We start from the raw sequence: 14,146 nt of genomic DNA, 5'->3' as shown, positions 1-14,146 counted from the left end.
TAAGTATCTTGAGCCAACTACGGGTGATTTATTTAAAGCCAGATACGCGGACTGTCGGTTTGATGAAACAGACTTTCCCAAATTAGGTGGAGAGACAAGCAAACTGGTCAAAGATATTTCATGGAATCAAACATCCTTAAATTGTCAGGATCCTCGGACTCTAGCATGTGATGCAGAGGTCCTAAAGATTATACATTTGCAAAAGATAGCTATACAATTGCCAGATTCCTTTGCTGACCCTAAGAGAGTAACAAAATCGTACATACCAGCTTGTAATGCACCAGTACGTATTGATGTTCAAAAGGAACACAATAATCAAGTTGCTACAACGTCTAAGACCCGTTTGAAACGAGGTAGACCAATAGGTTTCAAAGATAAGAACTCTCGGAAATCTAAGAAAGATGCAAATGAAACCGAGGTTAAAGAGATAACAGACATGGTCGCGGTAAATCCTAAGGTACCGAATGAGGTTTGGGACGCTGAACCTCAAGGTCCGGAAGGTATTGATAATAATGAGATCTCAATCAATTATATCATGTCTGGAATACAATGGAACAGAAAAGATGTCGACATCGATGAAATATTTGCATACAAGGTAGGACTTGAAATAAATGAGGATCATGAACCCACGTCCATTTTAGAGTGCACTCAAAGACCAGAATGGTTAAAATGGAAAGAAGCTATCGACGTGGAATTAAATTCATTAAAGAAAAGGAATGTGTTTGGTCTGATCTTATGGACACCATTCAATATAAAGCCAATTGGACATAAATGGGTCTTTGTAAGAAAGAGAAATGAGAATAATAAAATCGTGAGATATAAGGCATGACTTGTAGCACAAGGATTCTCTCAAAGACCCGGAATAGATTATGAGGAGACATACTCCCCTGTGATGGATGCAACGACTTTTAGATTTCTAATAAGTCTGGCTATAAGAGAAAAACTGGATTTGCGGGTAATAGATGTTGTAACCGCATACTTATATGGTCCACTGGATAATGAAATATATATGAGATTACTTGAGGGTATTGAGCTCAAAGATAAGAGCGGTTCTCGAGAACAATACTGCATAAGGCTAAACAAATCCCTTTATGGACTGAAACAAAGTGGGCGAATGTGATACAATAGACTAAGTGAGTACCTAACCAAAGAGGGCTATAAGAATTATCCCATCAGTCCATGTGTATTTATAAAGAAGTTTGCAAACAAAGGGTTTGTCATAATAGTAGTATATGTGGATGATTTGAATATCCTAGGAACCTCTGGGGAAATCGCCCAAATAGTCGAATATCTAAAGAAAGAATTCGAGATTAAAGACCTAGGCAAGACAAGATTCTGTTTGGGATTGCAACTTGAGTACATAAATGATGGAATCCTTGTGCATCAAATGGCATATACTGAAAAGGTACTCAAGAGGTTTAATATGGACCAAGCTCACCCATTGACTAGCCCGATGGTTGTGAGGAGCCTTGATTTGGATAAAGAATCATTTGGTCCGAAGAAGGCCGATGAAGAAGTTCTCGGTCTGGAAGTGTCATACCTCAGTGCAATAGGAATGTTAATGTTCTTGGCTAGCCACACTAGACCAGACATATGTTTTGCCGTGAACCTCCTAGCTAGATTTAGTTCTTGTCCAACCTAAAGGCACTGGAACGGTATCAAACATGTGTTGTGTTACCTAAAAGGAACGCTTGATTTGGGTTTATATTATACTAACTATAACAAAGAAGGTTTAGTTGGTTTTGCTGATGCAGGTTATCTATCGGGTCCGCACAATGCTAGGTCTCAAACCGGCTATGTCTTTACACACGGTGGTACAGCTAGTTTGTGGCGTTCTATGAAGCAAACCATTGCAGCCACATCATCTAATCATGCTGAAATCATAGCAATGCATGAAGCCAGTCGTGAGTGTGTATGGTTGAGGTCGATGACTCAACATATCAGGACAGAATGTAGCATGACCGACGATAAGGAAGCTACGGTTATCTATGAAGACAATACGGCCTGCATCGCACAGCTCAAGGAAGGATACATCAAGGGAGATCGGACAAAGCATATTCTACCCAAGTTCTTCTTCACACATGAACTACAAAAGGCTGGAGAAGTTTAAGTGGTATAAGTTCAGTCTAGCGACAATTCAGCCGATCTCTTCACCAAATCTTTACCGACGTCAACATTCAGGAAGCTCACACACCAGATTAGAATGCGGAGACTTAAGGACTTCTAGGGATGCTTGGAACAGGGGGAGTAATGCGTGTTGTACTCTTTTTCCTTCACCATGGTTCTGTCCCAATGGGTTTTCCTGGTAAGATTTTAATGAGGCAGCACCCCCAAGCGCATTACAGAAATCCTACTTAGCATTTGCACGGTTATTTCATCCAAGGGGAGTGTTGTAAACACGGATGGTGGATTACCATAACCAGCCCATACTCGACTCGAACTCGGCCTATGTACGTCCAAGACATTAAGGCCCATTGGCCACCTCCTTTAGTCTATGTCGGTTTAAACATCCTGATGTACTTGGGCTTTGCCCTTTACTATATATATATATAATGTTCCATTGAATCATTAATAATAAGACAAGAGAAAACATCTTTCGAGTTTCTCTGGTTTACACTTGAATTTTTAAGTCTTTTTTACGGTTCAAAAATTCAACCAAGCGATGGATAGTCTTGAGATCAAAAGTGGTTGGAGCATTATTAATAGACTTATAGTCATCAAGGTGATCAGTGATCACATATCAGATTTTGTAACTTCGTATTGATGATTGTTGATCATTAGTGTAACTTGGTTATATCATATTGAACTAGTTGTTGGTCCGATAAAATTTCAAAGCAGAAAAGAGTGTATTAAGAATTATGTAGCCAGATATATCTTTGTTTCTTATGAATATGGAAGGGTTTTTATGAACTGTCATTTCAATAATTATTTGATTGATTCTTGTAGTTATTATTTATCAAATTGAGTATATTTAAGTGAAGGGCTCAACATTGAGCTTATTATTCCAAATTTTAATAAATAGACTATAGAGAGGGAGAAACAGTCGTCATTTATGGGCTTTGGTGTCAAACTATGAAATTGTATAACTTACAGTATTATATGATATAATCGACCGATCTTTATATAATATTTCTACACTTTATTTTAACTTTCTTGAAAAATCAAATTGTAGGATTAAAACATTAAGACTTGTTCTTACTAATCAGTAATGCATATATATATATATATATATATATATATATATATTGTAAAAGAAAAAAAGTAATCAACAAACTACAATTTTCTGTAGCTGTTACCATCAAAACATAATTCAACCGGTTGACAAAACAATAAAAGAATACAAGAATACCATGAACCTAAGTCAACCCGTAATTTAAGATGTGACCAAAAGCCAAAGTCAAAACCTATTTTAATAACTATCACGTCAGTTTCACAACTTCTTATAGTCAATTTTACGATTTTGCAACTAACATGTATGTATTTGTTATATTGATATAACTTATATCTAATCAATCTGTGTCCTAATTGAACTATACTACCTATTATAATAAATTTTTACTTACATTAAAAAGGGCACTAGTTTGTTTAATTTTTGTTGCAACAATTAACTTTAGTGGCTTCGATTTGTAAACAAAAACTCATGGTGTGGTAAACATTTTTAAGGCGGTCAAGAGATAGTAATACAACTAAAACTGGTAAATAAAAACTAAGATACAAATAAGATGTAGTACAAATTGCAAATTACAGAAACAACTTTTCAAGTTAGCCGTTTAAAGTTTGAATAGATTTAAGTTGTATAATAGTTGTACTAATTTTTCAAGTTAGCCATTTAAAGTAGAAATAAAATCAAATATCTGATATTGGTTGCCATGAATATGATTGATTGCGATTATATTCTAGTGGGAAAAGTTGGATATGCTATTCTAGTCACTTTAATATATTTTGCGCTACTATATATAAATTTCAAAAAGTCATTCAATATCTTTTTATATCACATATTCGAACTCTTAGCAAGGTATAATTATTTTTTATTAACATATATATATATATATATAGTAAGATGGTCTAAACACAGCTATTGCATGCATGGGAACAATTATATTTTATTTACAAAAATCCGACTGTGGGAAATCAACTGAATATTCCATTGTAAATTATAAACAATACATAAACAATGAATTGGTCTTAATTATTCATGAATACGTGTGAGAATGAACATTTAAATTTGCGGCCGAAGTTTATAGGTTGCCATACTTCATCCTTATTACAAATGTTCGTGAAGTGAATGCTTTGATTAATTGTGCATTTTGTTTTCACATCACAACTTTTTTGTGTAAAAGTAGGTTTTTAATCCTAGACAAATTTCGTTGTAATTTTCTATGGAATGAACTTAACGTCAAGGAAAAAAAACGAAAATACAGCTCGAATAGTAAATATCACACAGTGGATATTTCAACAGTAAATATGAAATCATAAACGTCGTACACTAAATTTGAGTAAATTAAATTTAATGGAATATTTCTTTAATCTTATAAGTTACTTTGTAGAGTTAATACGCACATATTCAAATATTTGCCAAACGTCGGTTTATATATCTTCATTCGTTAGGTATTCTTTTAATATTAATTTGACAACATCATATTAAATAAATGGTGATCACACATTGAGTTGAAGACAATCAGACGTCAATACATGTATGAATAGATGACCCCGACAACAAGAAACATCAATATCTAAAAAGTGATGAAACTATCGCTTATAACTCAATTGAAAGTATCGAATGTGACTCTCCATTTCTCTCATATTGAACATCGATCGTACGAGAAATTATAATCGAACTCGTCCGAAGGCGGAGAATATTAAAAAAGGAAAAGAATTTTACATTTTTTAATTGGGTATATATAAGAAAAAAAAATCCAACTAAAATCACAAATGTGCTTAATTCATCTCGGTGAGCTGAGACCAATGTCCATTCCGTTGAAAGCAATCGGCGCATACATCCATAGATCATCAGAGCTCAATAACTGCATGCGAAATATTAGTTAGAACATTTTCATATACATAACACATGCATGAATGTACAAAAAGTTTATTTGCAAACCTTAATTTGGAGCTGCAAAAATTTGACGTAATGAACAGCTTCCTCAAGCATTGTACTGATATCAACCTATTGCGTAGTTAAGAAATTATCTATGTTAGAATTTTTATTAAAAAATTATTGTAAAGTAAAATTGCATGTAAAGCATGCACGTTTAACGTTTGCATGACTTTTTGTTATACCTTTGTTCCATTAGGGACGAGATTTTGTAAGATCCTTAGTCTCTCGTTAATCCTTTCTCTTCTTTTCTGCAAGACAAAAATAACACTCGGATTAATTATATATTACACAAAAGAAACATAATTTTAATTTTTGACATTTTATTGTGGTAAAGAAAAAAACTATTTGGGAAATTCTAAACTTTCTAGTTAAGAATTAATAATAAAAAATTACCCTTGCGTAAAGGCTTTGAGGGTCGGTGGCTGCACCACGACTGGCTCTTGTTTTGCCATTGAGGTTGAGGGCCTTTGAGGGATCTTCTTCTTTGGAAGAGGAGTCTTCTCCTCCACCATCTTGATCAGCATAGTTCGATTCTTCCTCCGAACAGAAAGTCGTGCTTGAGTTCTGTCTGCTCATCATTGCCCCATTCTTTTTTTTCTTCAGCTTCTCTCCTTCTTCCCCTTCTCCTCCATTGTTATCCCCACTTATATCTATGCTCTTTTGTCCTTTCTTATTCACTCTTGCTCTCTTGTTTTTCTGTGTCCATAGCAAAACCGTTTATATATTAGGCAACTACTTAAGAACTATCTAATTGATTTTGTCTCTCTGACTTGACAATGGGTTAAGGACTTACCTCGGTAGATGTGGCACGGGATCTCTTTTTGGAGCCGGTGAGGGATTTTTGATGATCAGTAGTAGTCACAGACATCTCAGATTGCAACAAGCTTTCCTCATCATTGCGGTTCTCCACTACGGTTTCCAAAGGCAAAATAGTCTTTCCAGAAGAGTATTTCTCGACGTCACACTCACTTGTCTCCTCACCAACAAGGTAAGAGTTTGTGTTGATGGTCACATCTTCCATCCCAAAGTCCATTGTCCCATTTTGGTTTTCTTCAGCGGCGGGTGGAACCACGGTGTAGTATCCGCTGTTCCCAGCGCTGTAGCTGCTGCTCTCCTGAGAGAAACAGAAGCTACCGGCCTCGGACACGAGGCTAAGGTGGTTTTGATGAGAACCAACGTTCCAATACATGCCTTGATGGTCACCACCGGCTGTGCCAGAGGATGACCCGGTGCCAGGATGATCATAGGAGGCAAGCAGCTGGTTCATGAAATCGGCCTCCTCAGTTGCATAAGTGTACATTCCTCCGAGGTTGTTGCTCCATTCTCCCATGGCTTCCATTTTTCTTTTTTATGGTTAATTAAGAGATTAGTCTTAATTAATATTGTTAGTTTTTTTTTTGTGTGTGTTGGAAGTCTTGTGAGAGAAGTGAGGGAATGATGGGGAGGAGTTGGGAAGTATATATAGAGAACATGAGAGTTAGTGGATAAATGTCAACACAAATGACACCAGTTACAATCATCTTTCTAATTTAAATTTATAAATAACCAAGTCTGGGGATACCATTAGATATTGACAGCTAATTATTGTGGGCTCTACAACTTGGTCATCAAACATAAGTTATATATTTCCGTTTGTCGTATATGACTCTGCATTTCCGTTTGTTCATTACTTAACATATACTATATGCTAAGTATAAGGTTTTTTTATTAAAAACTATAGTTGGATGATATATTAATTCATGACCAATATGACAAATGGTGAGACATGATGTTGTGGTGGTATTCACAACATCTTNTGGATAAATGTCAACACAAATGACACCAGTTACAATCATCTTTCTAATTTAAATTTATAAATAACCAAGTCTGGGGATACCATTAGATATTGACAGCTAATTATTGTGGGCTCTACAACTTGGTCATCAAACATAAGTTATATATTTCCGTTTGTCGTATATGACTCTGCATTCCCGTTTGTTCATTGCTTAACATATACTACATGCTAAGTATAAGGTTTTTATTAAAAACTATAGTTGGATGATATATTAATTCATGACCAATATGACAAATGGTGAGACATGATGTTATGGTGGTATTCACAACATCTTTGGGATAAAATATGGAGGAGCTCATTAGATTTCTCGACTTCGCGATGTCGAATATATTTTAGTTAGCATGCATTAGGTTTCCGTTTTACTAATGCATTCGACTATAGTAAGACCCCATATGCTTTCTAAATGCGTCAATCCCTTGAGTTTTAATGTTAAGAGTATATTATCGGTTGAGTACAATTAGCAAGTGTTGGTTCACCTTCAAAAAACAACAATATATGATACCTAATAATGATTACCTATGAACATTTACTTTCCCTCGAAGGACATACATAGTTCGGTTCCCATACAGTTCAACCTGCCATGATATAAGATTTTTTCCTTATTTTAATAGTAAAGTAGTTTTTTTTCTCCAATATTCTACATATCTTCAGAATATTCCTATATATCGATAAAATATAGGTGTATTATATCTTAATCAAAAATTCTGCATAATGATATATACAACGTATTAAATAATTTTCACTTTACAAAACTAACAAATAATCGATAAACTTTTAGTCTAATTAATAGTGGAGAATTGGAGATAGTTATATTATATATATATTCCCTGCAAATATATGTGGATACACGTAGTTGCCTATACGATTTCTAAAGAAAACAAACTAGAACACCTATTCCTAAACATTAGGAAAGATAGAGAAATATGTACATATCTCTTTTCTACTTTTACATTTTTTGTTTTTTTATATGTTTGTTGTCAGCTGTGTTTTCCCGAATGATTTAAAATCATGCATAATCTAACTCTATGGAGCTAGACGGCTACGTCGGCTAGACATATGATTCTCGTCTAACGATGATTTAAATTACTATGTTAAACTCTAACCTTGAACCAATCAATATTGGTGGATTAGAGAAACGAGAGAAAATGATTGCGTTTGTCAATTTGGGTATCCTCCTGACAATACTTGCCAATTTTCTGTTTTATAGTATTATGGAGTATATATTTTGACCTAAAAAAATATATTATGGAGTATATATCAAAACCGCAATAAAATAAAGAACAGAATATTTCGACAATAAGCGCAATTCACTTTTTAGGTCAAGTTGATGGAAAATTAGAAGCTACATTTTGGAAAGCGTGTAATAGTGATCTAAAAACTGCCATGGCCTTTTTCGCATAATTTGTAACTAATAAATTAAGTTTTAGCTACGTATTTTTCTTTGCTTTTGTTCTTATGATATTTATTTGTTCCTACTATTCTTTTCATTTAGTATAGTGCTTACAATGAAACATCTAAGAATTCTCAATCTAATTTATATAGAGAGCCGTGCCTTATGTTTTGAAAAAAAAGGCATTTGCCTTAGGCCACACAAAAATAATAATCAAACACAGGCCACATTTTTATTTGTAAACTAGATTGAGCATTTTTTATGTAGTGTTTTAGAAAATTTTTGGAAACAAAACTCAATATTCACATAAATTTTGTTTTTTATTTTCCTTTACATAAGCTATTATATCTTACTCTATAAAGTTTTTTTTTAAAGTTTATTTTTATAACCAAAAAACAATTTCTCTTACAAATAAAATATGTGAAGCTTTATTTTAAAATTTTGCCTTAGGTCTCTACTGAGCTTGGCACGGCGCTGTTTCTATATGCAATCAAGTAACTAAAAGCTCTTCCAACTAATTTAGACAGTTTTTCGTACACAAAATTTGATTCCATAGAACATTGATCACATCAAAAGTAATTCCTTATATACTATTATCTAAACATATCGAGAGCTCATTTTTTTTGCTTAAGTTGTCAAGTTCCAAGGATAAATAACTTTGCAGCAGACAAGAGGGTTTATGAGTTGGAGAATGAGAATGAAAGAGAGAGAGAGAGATGTGAAGTGGAGAATCAAGAGACCTGGTTGTTGAACGTGACAGTTTTTGTGTCATAATAATGTTTTAAAAACGAGAGAAAAAACGAATTGAAACTGAGTTATTTGGATTAACTAAATAGAGTAATAATCGATTAGGTTGAGTCAACCACTGGACGGCCGGCAGATCGTGCGCGTGGAAAGTCCAAAAGCTCATAAGCCATTCTTATTATAAGGAAGGAAAAAAAACACACACTCTATCTTTCAGTTAATTAATGTCTCTTTTCAAACCCCACATAAATTTTAATCTCTTGTTATGAGATATTCGAGAAAGTAAAATTTTAAGTATTATTACAAAAGTGGATTAAAAATACCATCTTGTATAAATGGAACACTCTGTCCACCATATTTCATGAATTACAGTATATTCCACAACTACACTTATAACAATGGTGTAATATTTACTATGTGATTTACGTCAGCAGACTATTTGTGACAATTTACTCAGGAAAAAACTATTTTTACCATCTCTTCCTAAATATTTTTGTAGAGAAACGATTAAAAAAAAAATCTCATATGCGTGTTCACATAAGTAGTTTTGTGAAATTTGGACCAGAAACTATTTGAACTATTTTCCCCCATGATAAGATCATATAAGAAAACGTTCCTAAATACCTAAAGCACACTATTGGACATGAGCTAAAGATTGTTTGTTTTTAAATATCTAGGTGAATCTACGACAGTTTCATAAGAAGATTATAATCGTTAATATCCTAATTAAAATCTCTAACTTAACCTTTTAGGAGTATGCAGGAATCGCCAAAGAGGTTGTATGAGCTTTTGGGTGACTGTTTGGGAGATAAATGACGTTATTAAAACAACAAAAGAAAAAAAAAACCCTAAATATCGACCCTTATGCATAACTGAAAATGTATACAATTACACTTAATCAATTCAAGGTAAACCCGATCTTTAGCTAAGCTAGACAGCTAAGTGTCTGCTTTACGCAATACTAAGAGACAACAACAAAATATATATAAACCTTAATGTATAAACTCAGTATCATATATGTGTGTGAATTTATGCAGTAATGCATGATGTTATCAAAGTGGAATGAAAACTTAAGGATATGCAAAATCCCAAAAAGGATAAGAAATATTTAGAAGTACATATTAAGAAGAAACTGACAGAGTTTCGTAAATTGATCCATGAGTATGTCTGTTCTTTCTTTTTCTTTTTTGTTCAAATGAGTATGTATGTACAATATCATTAATACATGTACATTACAATAGGTTTGCATAAATTTATGTATTTCTTTTTTTTTTCCTGGATTCCGTTGAATAAAATCTGTGAACAGCTCGAAAGACCAAATCGGGTAATCAGATCTGAAATTTTCTTATACTAATGATTAGATTAGATTAAAATTAAATTGCTTTGAACAATTTGCTCAGTATTTTTGGGGGAGATTACTTTATAAAAGCAATCCTTGCCCGCACGACCAAACATTATTGCATATCAAACAAGTATTTTTTTTTTTGGAAAAAGTATTATTATGCTTTATTAGTTACTACCATTTATTTGTTGGGTAGTTAGCTGGCAGTTTGATGCCCCCTCAAGAATTTTTTTTAATAAAAAAACATAAAGCCAAACAATCGACCAGTTTTTAATTCATCAAAACATTGCCGTTTCAGTTAACATGGACGCTAGCTATTTTGTAATTCTAAACCTAGCTATTTCTTCTTTTTTTCTTGTGTTTAGTACTATTTTATCGATAATTAATTCTAGAGAACTAATACCGAGAATTAATTGGAAGAATAAAATTCCAATCTAATAGCTTTGTCTTTTCCAGTTATGAAGAATTTTTTTTCCATTGTTAATCTCGCAGTATCATTTAGTCTTATATTTTGTTTCATGTAGATAGTTGTTTCATAAATTTCTATACAAAAAAACAATTAAGTTTTACAATAACAAGGCTAATTATGTGTGTAAATTATACGATGTAATTTTGTAAAGTTAAGAATCACTTTAAAAGATATATTTAATATATATATATATATATATATTGTATATTTAAAATAGTTTATTATGTGTGAAAGACTCTAAAATCTTTGTAAAACGGGGAAGTATTAGATGACATTAATCCCTTATCTTGACTACAAAACAGCAGAGAACAAATTATTATGAAAGAAAATGCTTAAACATGCAACCAGACATGAGTTTATAAATCAGACTTCTCAAATTACAAGAATGAATGCTACTATAATACTGTCGTCTCAAATTACTTACACATTATGTCTAATCGTTATACATCCAAATCACCAAAATGCGGCAAGATTAGTCTGCTTTTTTCTTTCTTTGTGTGTGCAAAGGTTAGTCTATGATCAAGAATATAATTAGGCATCATATGTCAAAGTTAACTTAACGTACGAGAGTAACCCGCCTAGAGTTAGATACTGTAAAAATGTGAAATATATTCATATTGATACACATAGGAAATCTAATACACAACATCATTGAAAACCAACGTTGCTTACAACTTCAACCTCTTGAGTCTTAAGAAACGTTAATCATTGCCGGTGTCAAACTAGGTGTCTATCCAGCTTCTTTTTTTTTTTTTTGGGAATATGTCGAGATATCTTTTGATCCGGTCATCGGATAGGTTTACTGTACTTCTTATATATAATTATTGCGTTATGAAAACTGATCTTTTTTACTACCTTATTTCCCAACGTCTATAAAGTGGGATAGTGAAAAAATAGCCATTAACTCATTCTTATAGCTAGTTTTTTTTTTTGTTGCCAAAGTGCCAACAATCGTTCTTATAGACATGAGAAACTTGGTGCATCATATTGTAAAATCAAAACGAGCTCCTTTCCTATTACTACAGATGCAAAACAACACTATTTACCAGAAGTTAGTATATTATGTGTACCCAAAAAAAAAAAGTTAATATATTATGGGGTCATTAGTGAAATCTCCAAGTTTGGATTAAAAAATTATAAATTTGCGATAATAAGGTAAATTAATTAAAAGAATCCTACCAAACATAATTAGAGATCAAGGTGCAACGTGTGTCGGATATTCCTCAGCATCATAGTTCATACTAAATTAATAAGTGCTTATTGCTTAAACAAAATAACTATTATATTAATATGTGTTATAGACACTTTAAATATATATTTGTGTGTGCAACAGACACTTTAAATATAGACGTAGATTTTTTGTCCAAGAAAAAATATATAGACGTAGACGCAAACCACACGCATATATTAGAAAAGGGATAAACGCAAACCAATATCGAATCATCGGGAAATCACATATGTTAACTGATGAATATGGCTGATTGGCTGCAGCGTTATGGATGATACTGGAGAGGAAATAGCTCCAAATGTTTATAGTACCGGCGCAAAATGTCAATATAACCGGAGTCTCTTGAACCAAAGTAGTTGACCAGTTCTTAGGAAAATTGTGATTTTTTCCATCTGATCTTATTACCGTTTTATATAAAGTGGCTCTTAAAAAAAAACACTAACATCTAAATTATCGTTTAAACACCTAAATTAGATTGAAAGAAAATTTGCAAGAGATACAAACTAATCTCTCTGCTTAGCATAGCAATAAGAGGCAATTATTTGATGTATCTTAATTAAATTTCGATTCGGCTGACGATTGGTAGGTGAAGAGAATGTCTTTATTCGCTACTCTATATAATAATTGACATTATACGACCACCCTTTTTGCAAATACAAGACCACCTAATTATATATTTTTTTATTTTTAACTCTTCTCTTCTTTCTATATTGTTTCCTGATTTGATGATATAAAAGTATACGATTATTTCAGAATCTTTTTAGTTACATATTAAAACGTTTGTTACGGTTTGCGTCCGCCTCGTGCATTCGTCTTCTTCCATTTTATTGACTTCGACGTTTGGTGCACTGATTGATGTAGGACAAAAAACAATATGACAACAATAGTCTATAGACAACAAGTAACACTAACATAATTGAATGGATATAGAAATATGAATATATACACTAGAATACAATTTTGATCAAGTCATAGTGCAGAGAAATATATGATATATATTCATTTTTCCCCCAGGTAAATCTCGGATCAAAACTCAGTTAATCTCCAAATTGTGTATATTAACGTAGCTATTTTTAGTACCATTTAAAATGCTTATAATGACCTATAAGTAGTAAAACTCAATCGATGACATTGATCCAAACGTCGGATTCAATCCTCCTTGTCAATTGCTCTTTATCAAATACTATTATTTTCTTAAATGATATACATTTTTTTTTATATGATATACATTTTTAAAATACCAACATTTATGCTATTATTAGGAAGATGACTATGTAGAGTTAATTATTTTTTATCCAGTTAACCCATCAATCCACCAATTAATATTTTCTGAAATGAGTTAGTTTGATCCAGTTAACCCATCAATTAGTCCAATATCTAAAATTTAGGTCTGTTCTTAAGAGATTATTTTTTTCATAATGAAAGAGCAGACATTATTTTTAATAATCCTGACATGATTCTAAGTAATTAGTTTAGTAATAGATTGTGACATTCCAGATACATTTAGTACAGTTATTTACTTATTTGACACAAGTATTATATTTTTCTTTCCATTTCCAGTTACTTTTAAATGTCTTTTAAAAATGTCTCTTTTGGATCTTGACAGCATTTTCTTGATAAATAAATAAAGAGATTAACTTCTAAAAACTAAATACATGAAAAATATGCATATACGAAAAAATAATATGGTTCACTTTGGATATTCTTCAGCAATTCATTCTATACTTTTGACATTGGGTTTTTGTAACCTGTTAAGTTGACTTTGGTTTTTTTATCACCTATTAAATTAGAATTGACTTTTGTTCAAATTTTTTTAAAATATTTATTGTTTTAATTTCTGATGTTAACAGCTAATGCAGAAAAATAAGGTGTATTAACCGAATAATCAAATTCACACAAAAAAAAACTCATAAATAATAATTCTTACTTGCATAGTGTATTTGTAATTTTGTATTTATTATTTTTATTTTAATATCATTTGGCACCAAAGCTTGATATATGTGACTGTTCCTCGTCCGTTATATATTTCTCTGTCGTTTTC

General features: G+C 32.3%; 1 protein-coding gene across 1 annotated transcript; it reads right to left on the bottom strand.

The window, feature by feature from the left end:
• LOC104716766 (transcription factor bHLH85-like) lies at positions 4,727-6,509 on the bottom strand. The gene is made up of 5 exons (XM_010434201.1): positions 5,892-6,509; positions 5,492-5,794; positions 5,281-5,346; positions 5,102-5,167; positions 4,727-5,024 (listed from the first exon to the last, which is right to left on the bottom strand). The coding sequence occupies exons 1-5, from the start codon at positions 6,435-6,437 to the stop codon at positions 4,944-4,946; spliced, it is 1,062 nt and encodes a 353-aa protein (XP_010432503.1). The 5' UTR covers positions 6,438-6,509; the 3' UTR covers positions 4,727-4,943.

Source organism: Camelina sativa, chromosome 10, assembly GCF_000633955.1.
Source record: "Camelina sativa cultivar DH55 chromosome 10, Cs, whole genome shotgun sequence".
Lineage (NCBI taxonomy): Eukaryota > Viridiplantae > Streptophyta > Magnoliopsida > Brassicales > Brassicaceae > Camelina > Camelina sativa.
The sequence above is the reverse complement of the archived record's forward strand: the minus strand, read 5'-3'. Positions and strand labels throughout refer to the sequence as shown.

Coding starts and splice junctions, on each gene's coding strand:
- LOC104716766 (XM_010434201.1), bottom strand. CDS start 6,437: ATGGAAGCCATGGGAGAATGGAGCAACAACCTCGGAGGAATGTACACT. Junction 5,795..5,891: donor CCCGTGCCACATCTACCGAG/GTAAGTCCTTAA, acceptor CTATGGACACAG/AAAAACAAGAGAGCAAGAGT. Junction 5,347..5,491: donor CTCAAAGCCTTTACGCAAGG/GTAATTTTTTAT, acceptor TTTGTCTTGCAG/AAAAGAAGAGAAAGGATTAA.